At 43.3% G+C, this 15,519-nt stretch overlaps 1 protein-coding gene across 1 annotated transcript in view; it reads right to left on the bottom strand.

Moving 5' to 3' along the window:
* The window catches only part of MMP2 (matrix metallopeptidase 2), a 211,535-nt gene that overhangs the window by 135,596 nt on the left and 60,420 nt on the right, over nucleotides 1-15,519 (bottom strand). The window contains exons 4-5 of the mRNA XM_078669873.1: nucleotides 13,913-14,041; nucleotides 9,340-9,513 (exon numbers count right to left, since the gene is read on the bottom strand). Coding sequence (XP_078525999.1) covers nucleotides 9,340-9,513; nucleotides 13,913-14,041 — 303 coding nt within the window. The remainder of the gene's footprint in view (nucleotides 1-9,339; nucleotides 9,514-13,912; nucleotides 14,042-15,519) is intronic.

Raw genomic sequence — 15,519 nt, 5'->3', positions numbered from 1 at the left:
AATTGTACTAGCGAGCAGCACACTTTGCGAGATTACACATAGCGGGCGGAAACGGAATTACGTCACGCCAACAAGATGGCCGCGCCCGTGTACGACCGATAGGGTAACTTGGCAAACGTATAGCTAGAAGCGCCTCGCGAACACGCGCAAGATCACGCGAACATACACGTCGCAAAAAAAACAATTTTGTATTCGCACGTATTCGCGGCTTCCGAAATCGATCTCGCACGGATTCGCGCCCCAAAAAACGCGCGAAATTGCAGAAAAAAACGATTTTAGCTAAACTGAAAGCAATGAGCAGGTGCAAAAGTTCAAACTTAACGTTAGTAACATTCAAGGTAGTGCTTCCTGATGGGCCCCTCCAAAGTTTGCAACTATTCTATGACCCTGCTATGACCCAAACAGCAGGCTCATAGAATAGCTACAAGTAGACCATAAAGGTCCTGTGAAAAAAAAATTTCACTGCAACAAAAAGCAAATTACAGATAAGGAAGGAAGCAGGTGCCAGCCAGACTGGAACTTTCAAAATTACTGACACATTAATGAAACACAAATTAATTGATGGCAGTTGAAGAAGGGCAGGTGTGCTTGCTTTTTTCAACCACCATAATCTACAGTGATAAATAAACCTAATGGGTGGCAGTGAGGATGTACCAGAGGGTGGCATGGGTGTCCCAGAGGGTGGCAGTGGTGAAACAGAGGGTGCTGTGAACCTGTGATGATAAACCAGACGTTGAAACAACATAGTCGCGGCCGTTGCGAGCCGAAAAGTAAGTTCGCAATTGCGAACTTGTCCCAAAATCGGCGCGAACGCGCGCCAACACAAAAAACGGGAAAATCCGCAAATCCGCTAGAGTTCGCGGATCTTCGCGGATTGCGAATCCGTAAATCCGCAAGTTCGCGTACGCGAGATCCGCTAGATCCGCCCATGCTTAGTCATGAGATGTGTCTCCGGTTTGGCAGCGATATCGCCCTATGCCGTATAGAGTAAGAATTGACCTGCAGGTAGGTCATAATCATTTGCCAGAGTCTCAAATGGTATCAAAGCGCCTTCTGTATAGAGATTGCCTAACGTGCTTACTCCTGCATCAGGCCAGCGTGCAAGAGCCCCACTAGAGGTGCCCGTCTTGCCCCTAGATGTCCCTAGAAGTGGTAGTGACAAGGCGTAGAGGGTGTTCTCTTTTGTGAGGTACAGGATCCTCTTATAACAGTGGTGTGCCAGAGCCAAGTAGATTGGCAGTGGGCGCGGTGATCGAGGAATAGGGTGAAAAAAATTATATTTTTGGGATTGAGATCAAGGCAGCTGCATGGCGGCGGTATCTTCTAAACCCTTACTTGCAAACCATCTTGTCACCCATTGTAAATGCACCGCGAAGTAGTACAGTTCCATATTAGGAACCGCCAATCCTCTTTTACTGGTAGGGGCATATACTTTCCATTGTGCAATGCAGGGCCGGCCCTTGTTCAAACTAGTTGGTCGAGGTCGCAAAAGGCTCTGGCCGGGACATAGATCGCGACATTCGAAAAGTAATACAACAATTTTGGTAGTATTATCATCTTGGTCAGTGTGATTCAGGCCATCACATTCAAAGGGAGTGTCTGCCAGAATTGAGTCTGGGCTCTGATAGCAGATATAGCCCTGATCAGATTGCCCTCCAATATATCTGTGGGATTCCGATATATAAAGATGCCTAGATACCGAAATGTAGATGGATACCATTGAAGAGAAGAGTTGCTCATCCTCACTTTTGTTTCAACAGTGTTGTCGCAGAATGAATAAAGGCCTGATTTTACCCAGTTCACCCAGAGACCGGATATCTTCTCAAAATTCAGAAGTGTATCTGCTATGGTTGCAGAGATATTATGCAGGTCTCTTAGGTACAATAGTAAATTATCCGCATACAATGAAACAGTATGCAAGCCATCTCCCAGATGGATGCCCCAATCCGCTCCCTCCCTGCAATGTTGTGTTGTTGTGTTGCCAGCGGCTCCATGGCAAGAGAGAACAGGAGCGGGGATAAGGGGCAGCCTTATCTGGTACCTCTATTCACCTGTATGCTGTCCGATATCAGTTGGCCCATACGAATTCTAACAGTGGGGGGTTTATATAACAGCTGCATCATCTGTAAAAATGTGTCGCCCAGTCCGTACCTTCACAGCATCTCGAAAAGGTATGGCCACTCCAAGGAGTCAAAGGCATTTTTCAGTTCCAAAACCAAACAGCCGGATCGAAGCAAAATACCTGCAGCATAATGCTGCACCCTGAAAATCCTTCGTATGTTGAGTGTTGTACTTCTGGTGGGGATAAACCGGTTCTGGTCCATATGTTCCTTACCATTGGGGCCAAGCGTGCAGCTTTTATGGATACTAGAACCTTGTAATCTCTATTAAGAAGCACTAGTGGTCTGTCTGAGCGCAGTGCTTCTGGATTCCTATCGGGCTTAGGGAGAGAGATCAGTAATGCTTCTTTTTGCGTATCAGAAAGTCCTCTATTGCAGTCTCATAAACCTTCTTTAGTTGGGGTGCTAGCACCTCCACAAAGGGCTTGTAGATCTCCGCCGGCAAGCCGTCCGGGCCAGGAGTTTTACCATCGAGCCATCGAGCATTTGCTCGCCGTAATTTCCTCCAGTAAAATAGAGTCATCAAGCTCAAGTACTTGCTTGTGCATGACCTGTGGCAGGGCAATATTGTCTACGTACCTACAAATGTAAATCTTAGTGGCTTGGAGATGGGGCTTATATAGGGTGGTAGAGTGTGTTATGAACTCCTGATGTATTCCTTGTTTTGAGTAGACTATATCTCCCTGTATTGACCGGAGAGAAGTGACGGGTGATGTAACATCATCTTGATGGATTAACCAGGCTAAAAACCTGCTGGCTTTGTCACCTGAGTGATGCGTGTGTGCTGCATAATTAAGGCAACGGGGTCTTTCTTGCAAAGGTGTATGTTCCTCCCTGCTGTGAATTAACCTCACATGCGATCTCTCTACTGCCTCTCTTTCCAGGAACCCCAATTCTCTTTTATGACAGTGAGGTCTATCTCCAACTGTCTGCGCATACCAGCCTGTGTTCCGAAGCAGTGTCATCTCGTAAGTACCTTAAAGGTGTGCCATTCTATCAATGGTGACGAGGCAGTATTTGCATTTTCCTCAAAATATTGTACTGCTGTTATCTGCAATGACTCCCGGAATGTCGTGTCTAATAGCGTGTCTGGCTGTAGGTGCCATCTCGGAACCGGTGGTATATCACGGATCCACTCTAGCAGAAAAGTGTGTGGGTTATGATCCAAGTGGGTTCTCCCAAGCTATTGTGGTTTGTTGACCGATGTTAAGAGGTCATCTGATGCCATTATTCGTTCTGGGCAGACATGTAATCTATTTGCCCCGGAGTAGAATGAGTACACCCTATCATGTGGAATTCTATGTCTCCATGCATCTGTTAAACACCATTGTATAGCCCAGCTATTTAGCGCCTTCATGGCAGTATGTTTGGACGCTCCAGGAAGAGAAGGAAAAGAACGATCCAGGGAAACATCAAGAACCATGTTATAATCCCTGCCCCACTATCATTGGAACCCCATGCCAGATAGACAGCTTACTTGACAGTGCATCTAGAAATGCAGCCTGATAAGTGTTCGGTGCAAAAATGGATGCGATGACTACAAGCTGACCATATAGTTTCCCCCTTACAATAATATAATAGCCTTCCGTGCCGATAAGTGAATCTTCTACGCGGAATTGTGTACCTGGTTTAACCCAAATCAAAACTCCTCTAGCGTATGGTGAGTAGCCCGTGGTGTTTAATTGTCCTCTCCATCTTCTTTGCAATTGTTTCACTTCAGACCCTGGCAGGTGCGTCGCTTGAAGAAGGGCAATCTGCACAATGTGCCTTTCAAGATATGAGTAAATGAGATATCTACAGGATGGGTTATGGCTGTCTCTCACATTCCATGTGCATATAATAATCGGTGCCATAGTATATCATGGATTAGAATATATGACATGGACGGCCTAAGTACTGTACTAAAACCCCGTGACTCGTATCTGAGGTGAGTTGTTGTGGGATGACTGTGTATTTATTACTTAGCATACTTTGACCCAGTGAGTGACTAATGGCTAAACCACTATAAACTAGTACTAACAATACCAAAAGGGCAAAAATGCAACATACAGTTACCCAAACAAAGAATAAAAGCAATATTCTGTCAGTGACAAGGGGGGTTCCGTGCAAGTGGAGTATGTATATGATACAAAATGCGTTTTTGCCGCCGCTGACCCCTATGCCCGAATGATAGAACAGGAGTCAGGATCTAATAACAGTCTACGTAGACCGGTGCCTTAAGGGAGATCCTACAAAATATGGTGCAAGCTCAACCTTTCGCTAGCTCCACCTCCTTCCCCATCCCCAAACCCGATATACTATATAAGCATACATGTGCATTACAACAGCTCAGCACTGTGATACATCAATAACATGAACTTACTATACTTGCGTATGCAGCAATGTGGTCTGGACGGCCCTTATCTAGAGTTCTACACTAAGGATTAAGCAATGTCATCTGCAGTCTCAGGGGTGACTATTGGCAGTTCATCTGATTCCTGTGAGTCCGGGACTTACCCTGATAGTTCTTCCTCGCTTTCTTGTCCCTGAACGGTTGGATACGGAAGCCGTTTCCCCTTGCGTCATCTGCTCCCGTTAGGCCATGGTTTTGAGATGCTTGAATTGTTTTGCGTCTATTCCCCCTCCTGTGGCATCCCAGTGGGAGGTCGGTGAGCATACTATTTGCTCCGGATGGCAAAGCAGGGTCTTTCACAAAGCCTTGTGCTTCCATCCAGTCCTCTACTGCCTCTGGAGTGTGAAGAAGTGAGTCTTGCCACTTGCTACCACCCTCAGGCGGGCTGGGAACAACAGGGAATTTTTGAGATCTTGTTGCCGGATTCTCCTCTTTACTGCCATGAAAGAGTATCTCTGCCTCTGCACCAGCATCGTGAAATCAGGGAATGACATGATTCTATGATTGTCCACGTGTATGTCCTGTAATTTCCTGGTCTCTTGGAGAATGATATCTCTGTCCCTGTAGTTCAGCAAACGTATCAGAAGTGGCCGAGGGTTTGACTCCAGAGGCGGAGGTCTAGATGGTATTCTGTGTGCTCGTTCTATGATGAACTGGGGGAGAGCGTCCCTTCCGGTAGCAGGTCGCGAAGCCAGGATTCCGCATAAGCTGCTGCATATCTGCCCTGTTTACACTCTGGCAGGCCTCCCATACGCACATTGTTGCTCCTCGATTTTCCTTCGGCATCCTCGGTTCTTATTTCCAGGAACTCCACCCAGGCGGCAAGGTCCTTAATATGCTTATCCGCTGAGGTTATCTAAGGAGAGATCTCCATGATGGTGGCCTCTACTACGGATGTCCTGTCTGTAAGTTTGTGGTCGTCTGCATGAAGAAGATTCAAGTCAATGCCCACTTTGTCTATTTTGCTTTCAAGAGAATTACGGGTCTGATTCATAGATTTACCCAATTTTTCTACTGCTGCCAACACAGCATCCAATTTGCTGGATGTTGGGTCGAATGATTCTTCCCCGGGCATTTTGTTGGACTGGGCGCGGGTCAGGGGGGGCTGGGACAGCAAGCCTCCAGTGCCGGTGCACTGTCTGCCTCGGCGCGACATAGGGTCAGGGCAAGAGATTTAGCAGGAGCCTGTACAAACCCGAAATGCAAGGTGGGCCAAGGGAGAGCACCTCTCAGCCCTGCTAGGTCAAAAGAAGGGAGGGGGGAGAGAGGAAGCCAGCCAGTGCACTATAATATATATTCTTATGAAAGCTTGAGTCTCAGGAGTTTCACTCTTCTTGCCCAGGGTCCCAAGTACGTATGGTCTCCCAACTCCGACCCTCACAGGGGTCCTGGCAAAGCCTACGATCTACTCCAGATTGTCGGAGGTGCCAAATACCGGGTATGGAATTTAATGACCAAATATAGGTGAATTGGCAGCCCCTGGCTTCAGTCTATATGTGTCTCATTATCCAGAACGTTGTCCCATTCCTTGTACAATGTTTCCAGCTGGGTGTCTGTTGCTGCGTCACATCCAGCTCCCTCCCGGCCTCTGCAGCAGTTAGCGGAGTCTCAGGATGAAATGCGCCACTCCGTGCTGCGGACTACCAGAGAAGATGCATCCACGGTCTTATGTTGAAATCGGCCTGTGCCTCCGGCCCCCTCCGCTCATATTGACCCCCTGATCAGACAACTCCAGTACAATTGGCTCATAGTTCTTTTAAAGTAATTAGGTGCCTAGTCACACACAGCTCTTTGGATTAATCAACATATCTTTAATCTATCATTAGCCTGCACTGAAAGCCAGTGCAAACCCTTAAGAGGCGTTGTAAACATTATCAGTTTTAGGGACACTGCCATCATCCTAACCTTACTTTTTGCCTGCTGCAGCCTCGAATTTTGAGAAACAGATAGTACAACAGGTAAACATTACAAACATCTATGCAGACACTGTATGCCCACTGTGGTTTTATCCTTATTGATCCAAGCAGAGAATCTACCTGAGACAGCGACGCTGAAACCTCTCTTGGCCTTTTAACAGAGGTTCCCAATCCTAAATCACACTAACATGCTAAGATGTATTGTTTCTGGGAATGATAGTGGTACACAACAATGCTCGGCAGTCAAAGAAATGGAGTTGTACTACCACACTTCTTCCAGCATTCTTTGTTAGCTGACAATTATATTTGCCTTTTGTCCAATTTATTTATTTATATATATGCATGTACTTATTTATTTATTTTAAACTATGTTTGTTGGCATGTTATTTTTTTCCGAACTTGTGTTTTGTTTGGCTGTTGTACAAATATTACTGATAAACATATTTTCAATATCCAGACTGTTGAAAGATTTCCATTTCCTCAGGGTCATCTGAACTTGTGGGCCTTTTTTGCTTAATCCGATTTTTGCTGGATATAGAACTCTCTGAACTTTGCCCCTCCTAATCAATGGCAAAGTGCTTGTATATTTCCGCCTGGTCTCAAATGTTTTAAAATGTCACTTCTCTGAAAAAGTACAGGAATATTTGCATCATGTTGGTATTAGTCCCATTAAAACTATAGTCTTCCAGAGACACATAATATTACCAGGGCATGGGTAAAGTGGATGCCATTCTTCCCAGATGGCACACGTCCAATTTGGCAAAGACCACTGGCCACAATTATCAAACATTACTACCCAATATAAGATACATATAAACATACGGAAATAGCATATTAACTACAGCAACACTACTGATCACTCAGCTCAGCAGGGAAGCTCCTCCACTAGGGCAGAGGAGAATCGCTCCATTGCTTTCTTGAAGTGTGAGAAGCAGAAGCATAAAATGGTAATAACTAAAATTTTATGTTTCTGCTTCTCGCACTGTGAAAAAGCAAAACAGATGGGTATGGTTGCTTGCTCTGCAAGCAGGGCTTGACAAGGAAGGAGTGGTGTGCCCAATTCTGAGTGTGCATGACTGATTTGTTTGGCCCTCTGGGGCCGCCAAAACCAGTCATGTGCACTCTGCCCTTTCTCTATGCAGGCTGCAACGCAGCCTACACGGAGAAAATGGCCTCCCAGTAAGCCCCTAGCTGGGCGGTGTTTCCACCAATCCACCTGCCATTGCTGCGTTGTTATTGGCTTAGGGGTGGGGCGGAAGGCTGCCTGCTTCCTTTTCCTGGCAGGAGAGCAAAAGCAGGTGCCATGCAGGACTGGCAATGAGAAAACCTGGGAAATGGCTGGCGGACAGATGCGTTTTTTTAGGTCGAGACTAGTGCAGCGCGCATGTGCTGCTCTGTGAGACTTTTAGTAAGGGGCTTTAAGAATCTGACCACACGCTCGTGGTGTGGTTTTATGTTCGTCACAGGCTATTTGCTTTTGCGTGTATCTTTCTAAGAAAGACAACACGCAATTGGGCAAAGGCGGGCGCAAGTCCCGCCTTTGCTCCGCCCACCGCCTATTGCTTGCGGTTACTTGCACAGGCACCATCTGTTTTGAATTATCGTGCCCAGACGTGCGAGATAATTCAAAACAGATGTCTAACTGTGGCGCACATGCGTGCACCACTCGCGTGCTTGTTACTGCAGGCACTAAATATGTGAGAGGCTGTGTTGGTCCATTAATGCATGTGAGAGGACATGTAACGGAAGCCCTCCCTCTTATGTGTTTATGGCAGTGTCTTACTGAAGGAAGATTGTGTAAGTGAAGTGTGCCCTGTCAAATAGCAATGTGCCCTTGCACTGAGCTCCCACCAGCCCGCCCCATGCAGCCTTCAGATACCGGAGTGCCATCCCACTGATCTGCCATCAGACTTTACTGTGATCTCCTGGCCGCGCTCCGGCAGCCTCAACATACTGGGGTGCCCTCGCAGCTAGCACTGAGCTCCCGAGCAGCCTTCAGATACTGGCGTGCCTTAGCACTGGGCTCCCACCATCCAGCCCCAGCATCCTTCACATACAAGGGTATTGAGCTCCAGAGCATCTCTCAGATACCGGGGTTCCTTCTACTGAGCTTCCACTAGCCCACCCCAGCAGTCTCCACATACCGTGGTGCCCAGGCACTGAACTCACGCCAGTCCGCCCCAACCAGTCTTCATATACTAGGGTGGCCTCACAGCTCGCAATGTCTTCCCAAGCAGTCTTTAGACACCGGTGTGCCCTCGCCCTGAGCTCCCGAGCAGGCTCTAGATACCGGGGTGCCCTTGCACTGAGCAGCCTCCCCCTTGTCTGCCTCCGCTTATTTTTCTTCCTGGCCCCAGTCACTGCATTGAGCCAGCTTAATGAATGGGGCTCAGTTCAGGGTGGCAGGAAGGTCGGGAGGCTGGAGCCAGGGATGTTATTTCTTTTGCAATGGAAGAGAAAACAAGCATCGGCTTAGCCAATAGGTCTCGCCTTTGGGACCTGCTGCATAACTAAATACTTATAAGGTTCCTATTGGCTATGCCAATGCTTGTTATTTATTTGTAAATTAAACCCCCCCCTCCAACCTGCATGACCCCCCACCACCCACGATAAATGACAGCTGTGACTGCAGCTCAGATAAACAGAAATCAAACTCCGAGGCATAATGGAAACCTCAAAAACAAGTTGTGGAGCAACCAAACTCCCACAGTGTTGTGAGGCCTTAAAAAGAGCAGAACACACAGTAAACACGTTTTTCTAATAAAAAGTAAGATACAAGCATCAAATAACATCATGCAAATGACCAAATGATCTCTTTGTGGCAGCAAACATCTAAACTCTAATGCAGCAAATGTATTTCCTGAAATAAAGAGAGCATACAAAGATGAATGTGACAGAATGTCAGACTTACATTCATGTGGACAGAATCCATATTTTCCATCTGCATCAAAGTTGTATGTGGTTGAGCACCACAGGAATCCATCACTGCGCCCTGAATCAGTGCAACTATTGTATTCTTTGTCTCCAAACAGGAAGGGAAATTTGCAGAATTCCCCATCTGCATTTCCGAATTTTACCTTGACAACTGTAAACAAAAGAAGACAGCAAATATACCACCTGTTTTAAATACTATTCAGTAAAGAAGGACACAGTAAATCACACACTAGTTAGAAATATACATAGACAGTAAACAAGGACACATGAATATCTAAGTTGTAATTCACTCCGTTTTCTTTACATTTTATGTGAATTATCTGCATTATCACAATGGAAACTTTAGAGAAGACATCACAGTCTATTACACAAGACAGGGGAATGCTCTCCTATGATTATCAGTCATGTTGGCACAAAAACTGGCGTAGTGCAGTCTCTTTCATTCAATGATGCACCTGTGCAGCATATATTCCGACTAGTAGCAATTGTTAATCTCACCAGAAGTTACTTACATACAGAATATATTTTGTCAAGAGAATGAATGATGTAGGAATGAATAGTGGGAACAGAAAAGAGCTGACTAACGCTTTAGAAAGTAACACTTGCATATCTTTCAACATGCTGTACTGCTTGTTCTCCGGCCCTCATCAGTCTAGCCATTTCTTATTACTGATTTGGATAAATTAACCTGGATCTATCTCCGATGAGAACAAACATTCCCTAATAGGGATTTTTAAGATCTGATATTTTGGCAGGGATTCTACTCAGGAACAAAACTATGCTTGGGACCATATAACATCAGTATGTATGGCATTGAGTCACCATAACACCTCAGTATCTATAAGCTAGAGTCCGACTAGCTATAGTGCCTCACTTGCCCTCTTAACCGTTCCAGACAGACAAGTGATTTGGCACCCCAAAACACAACTCTCTTGACTTCTCAGAGATCACAGAAACATGACGCCTTTTCATTCTCTCATTTGTTTTTGTCCACAATAAGATAAAAAAGAGACACGAAGGACGGTTAAGAAGGAAGGTTACAATGTTTATTTAAACCTCAGTGCTCTAAAATGCAATAATTATGCCACAAATATTAAGCAGATACATATCAATAATGTCATCAACATAATTAATAAACCATCCGACAGATCTGACTAAACCCTCACCCACTACTAAAGCTAAGCATTTAAAGAATATAGATCTCTGGGTCCATTGGCGGACTCAGTGTCTTAGCATACATATTTGAATGTTCAGCATCTCAGCTGATGCAGCACTCTTGTCTCAAGACCTTTGCTTTGTGAGTCTGTTGTTTCCAGAATCCCTGTACCTGGACATATGACAAGATAGATGTATTCAGAACAGCACCTGCATTCTCCTATTATGTCTAGGTGCTAGTGTCTGACCAGAGAAACTAAGAAACAGCAATGTTGTTTGGCCATGCTTAGGCTGTTCAGACTAAATCCCAGTAAAACAAAAAAATGCAAAAACATGTGCTGGTTTTGTGTGAAAATACAACGTGGCACAGAACAGGCATGATATTTAGTAATGTGAATAAAACTAAAGCAGCCTACAACATGCCTGATAAGGTTAACATAGGGAAAACAACAATGGGCAATGTGAGAAACAGACAACAATATACACAATAGAATATTGTGGTAAAATAATAATCTTATAAATGTACACTTTTCTTGATATTGAAACACCGGTCATCATAACTCACCTGAAACTAGGGGCCATATTGCCTTCAATTACACAGGTGTATCAAATCCTTAGGTTTGCTTTTAGTGGAAAACTACTTGAGTGGTACCAAATATCATAATTCTCAAAACTATATTAACAGAAGACAAGCAGTAAAAGGTTTGAAGCTCTGCTGTTGCACCACTGAGTCCCAGCAATACAGAAATGCTTGCTTCCTATGGTCCTGTGCTTCAAGAGAGGGAGAACCGATCAATATTTGTTCATCAACTCCAAAGCGCCATAATCGAGTATTAGCAACCTTTCTAGATTCCTTATAATTCTGGCTCCTGTCATGGGCATTTTTATAAATTAAGGGTACAGACCAGGTTTTAATCAGATCAGTTATTTTAAGCCTGCCAAGATTGGAAAGAGAGGGGCAGCTGGGTTCACACTGAGGAATACCCATCTCCATTGGAGCAGCAAAATTATTTTTTGAAGACGAATACTAGTTTTATTATTATTAATAAAAAAATACAAAAATAATCAGGCCATAATACCATAAGATGAAAGTTGTAGGTCTTGGCCTTAGTCAAGCAGTTTGCCTGGCCTTCCAAACTAAGATCCCACATGATTTTTACCTTTACAGAGAGTTTTGTAATTGAGTACACTAGGGACTGTGTTGTATGAGGAATGCTCGATTTGGGAATTAAAGGCTTGGAACCAATCAACGTGAGCTTCCTTTCATGTAGAGTTATGCCCAAGCCAGTTATCCTGCATTTAAACCTGGATAGTGGCCACCAAATTAGAGAAAGTCTCTACACCGGTTTGAGCATTGACAGTCAAAGTAAGCATTAGCTAGGTGTCCTAAGTGTAGGTGTGAATGCTATACTGCAACCAGACTGCAAATAATGTAGAGCCAGAGCCTTCATGTACACAGTATACAGTAACTGGACAGGGGTAATACATATGGCACTCCGCCCACTGATTTGATCACTGTAAATAAGACTACATGCAAAACCTCTCGCAAGGTCTTTGTTGGTTTGACAATACTCAAAACCATGAAAGAGAGATCGAAAATGCAAATCCTCCAACTGAGTTATCAAGATGGTGTGTTCTTTAGTACTAAATGCAGCCAAGAGTCCATGAAACACTAAAAGTGCTACCTTTGCTCAGTTTGCAACTGCCACAAACTCTCATGTATGTCCAGCAGACCCATGTATGTGCTCCTGCCAGGGAGAAAGCCCAAGTCAACCTGAAAGTGGATATTTAACTGTGTGGTGACCACCTTGTCAAGTACTTTAACTGGAAATGGACTCGCAGCAATAGTTCAATAGTTTTCGGAGATTCCGAAGCATTCTTTAAAGAGACTGGTGCCTTACCTGCTTCCAATTTCTTATTAATAATGCTTGTAAAAGCAGGGAAGGGGCTGGAGAAAGTTATTTTACTTAGGACGAATGGCTTTGGTCTCCAGGATACTGTGTGATATTCATGTTGTTGACCATGCCCTAGATCTAGAAGGAGAAGTCGTGATCTCTGGCCCAGTTAATTAGCCCTAGCAGCTGACTTTCCAGCAAGAATAGTCATTATTGTAGTAAAACAACTTCTGAAACTTCTTGGCGGACACCTATCTAATCAAGGAACGTTGAAGCTCAGTAATAACTGTGAGGAATTTAGTAGAGTTGTTTGAGCTCTGAAAGCTTAAACTAATCCACAAATTTAAGTTAACACACACAGTGCTAATTTTTCACAAAATATGAGAATATGTGAACATAAATGTTACCTGACAATGTGCTTCAATCTCTTTCTTCTATATTATTGGTTGCATCATTTTCAAGAATCATTGCAATCACAAGCGAAAGTGGTATCTAGTAATTGTGGGGCATTATTCAGCGTCAATTTGTGTTTTTTTCTATTTATTTTGCACTCTCTTTCCTATCGCTCATCCTTTGCCTCTTGGAAGAAGCATTGTATTAGAATACAATAAAATCTTCCACTTCTCTGGAATACAGCAATTGAAGGTGTTCATAAGGATGAATCTCATGTACAAGCATCTCAAGGCCTCACCTTAAATTACCACAAGCAATTAATAACTGCAACTTAAAACATTATGTTAAAAAAATAACTTGGTTCAGCCAGTGGTACATGGTTATGCTCAAAGAAAGTTGTAACGTTATAATTTCTAGGTTTAAACCTATGATTAGAATACCTTAGGCCAACGCACCTAAATATATCAGAATTCTTTGTGCGATTCTAATTATAAAGAGGTGGACATTCTTCCGGCAGAAAATCTGCTGATAACTAAGGTGCAAATGTACCTCAAGTTTTTTTTTAAATAGTTCACCTGAAGGGTAACCCTTCACATATATGTAAGATAAACACCTAATTTGTACCCTACCGGTTTTGCTTATGAAGGTAAGTGTGCAAACCATATGGAAGGATATGTGAACTATTGGGAAGTTTTGTGGCCGCCCATAAAGGTCAGACGTTTTCACAATTAGCCCCATCGTCCAGAGGCCACCAACTCACCATTCCGGAACACCAATTTTGCCAGAATTTGCAGTCATAAATTCCATTTGAAGGCATAGATGTCTGTATGTCTTTTTGCTCCACAGAATGCACAGTTGAGAATCTCATCCTGTTGCTTAGATTCACACTAGGATGGAAGCAATTGTTCTATTACTGTAAAGCTATGGTAATTCACAAATGTTCTGAAAAACCAAAACCACAGATAATACCCTGTAAAACCTACATTTATAGAATTTTCGGGAATCTGAATTGTGATCTAAAATTAAATCTTCCTATTCACAATATACAATCTTTCATACACAGCATCAAATAGTGAGGGCGAAATATTGGTATCAGTATTTACCTACCTTGACCCTCCCCCAATGTCCAGTGTTCGTCATCATCGAAATGGGAGTCCCCTCCAATTCCTTGACCTGGAGCGAAGGCATGAGCCAAAAGTCCATCCTTACCATCAAATGGATATCCATCACCATGTTCTGAAAACAAAATAATTTCAAAGGGACAAGAGTTCAGTGATAGTTTAATAAAGCAAGGCACTAGAAAGAAAATATAAAAGACAAAGACAAATGAATGCTGAGCACAAATCTGTTGTCTGTCTATGAGTTTGTCTCTGAATCACAAATTAGAATACAGGCAAGAACCACTATGGACTGTTCTATGTTATTAAAGCAAGTGTGAAGCAAAGTGACCTTCTTTGCAGCACATATTACCCCATTCACAAACCAGCTTTGGCATATTGTACATCACAGATAAGGATTTCTAGGACTATTTAAAACCTCTGATAACACAGCTACTTAAAATGTGAAAAGTGAAAATAACTATGTATGTGTAAGGTGAGTACAACATCAAGCGATTGCCAAAACATAGTCCCTGCTGTAAAGGAATATTCTTAGACAGAGTAGAATTGGTGTCAGAATATTTTAAATCATGCTATAGTAATACTACGAAAGTGTGCTAACTAATGTCCAATAACTTGTGAGCTTGAGGAAAGTCCAGCTTATACTCCTCTTTCAGCTGTAGTTGATGAGTGCTTGTTAGCTCTGTCCTAATTACCTTAATTAATTTAACATATTCTTAGTCTTGCTCAATTAGATGTTCTTTTCTAATTTTTCTGCAATCTCCAATTCCATCATTGCTGTTGGCTTTTCTGTGTAGAGTCCCCTGCTGTTTGTCCTGCAACTCACCACTTAGACTACCCTGTTACCATGTTACCCTGTTACCTGTACCATGTTACTATGGTAAGTCTGACTGTCAAAATCATCTTAACATAATTAGTCTTGCTGTTTTTCTAGAACACAGAAATTAACCTATAGACCTATGGCTTTTTACAATCAAATATTCTGCCTCAAAACTAACCCATGAACCTATGAAATGTGCAAACCTGCTTGAAACCAGTAGTCCAATTAAGCTTTTCAAGTTATCAAATGTACTTGTAACAATTTTATCAAAGTGGTCATGCATTCATCTGTGCGTATGCATGTGGGGGAGAGCTGTGAGCGATTGCACATGTTAATTCAAGGGGCCCATGGCCTCTTGTGCCTCCAAAATGCTATAATTCTATTAAACATCGATGTCAATAAGAGAACCTCAACAATGCTGATTGCTGACTATGATGTGGACCTTTTAGACACTTTTAAACATGAATCGTACAGTATTAAGTTCTTTTTTTTAGCAAAAAAGACCACATATTTGAATTACTTCCAGTTTCATAAGTGTGGAAATAGAGTCATGTGCTGTTAAAGAATCCTTGACCTGACATCCTTCACTTTAGAAGAAGTACCTTAAATGTTCAACTTAAAACATCTCTTTTACAGTTATGCATTTACTAGCAACTAAAATGTGTGTCATATCCCATTTTTGGGACACTGACATTAAGGGACACTGAGCAAGTATGTACTATGAGGCCTTAGCTGTGGGTACTGGGCAGTGTGCCTCTTATGCCACAAAGTGGAGT

Source organism: Lissotriton helveticus, chromosome 12, assembly GCF_964261635.1.
Source record: "Lissotriton helveticus chromosome 12, aLisHel1.1, whole genome shotgun sequence".
Taxonomy (NCBI): domain Eukaryota; kingdom Metazoa; phylum Chordata; class Amphibia; order Caudata; family Salamandridae; genus Lissotriton; species Lissotriton helveticus.
This window is presented reverse-complemented; position numbering and strand designations above follow the sequence as displayed.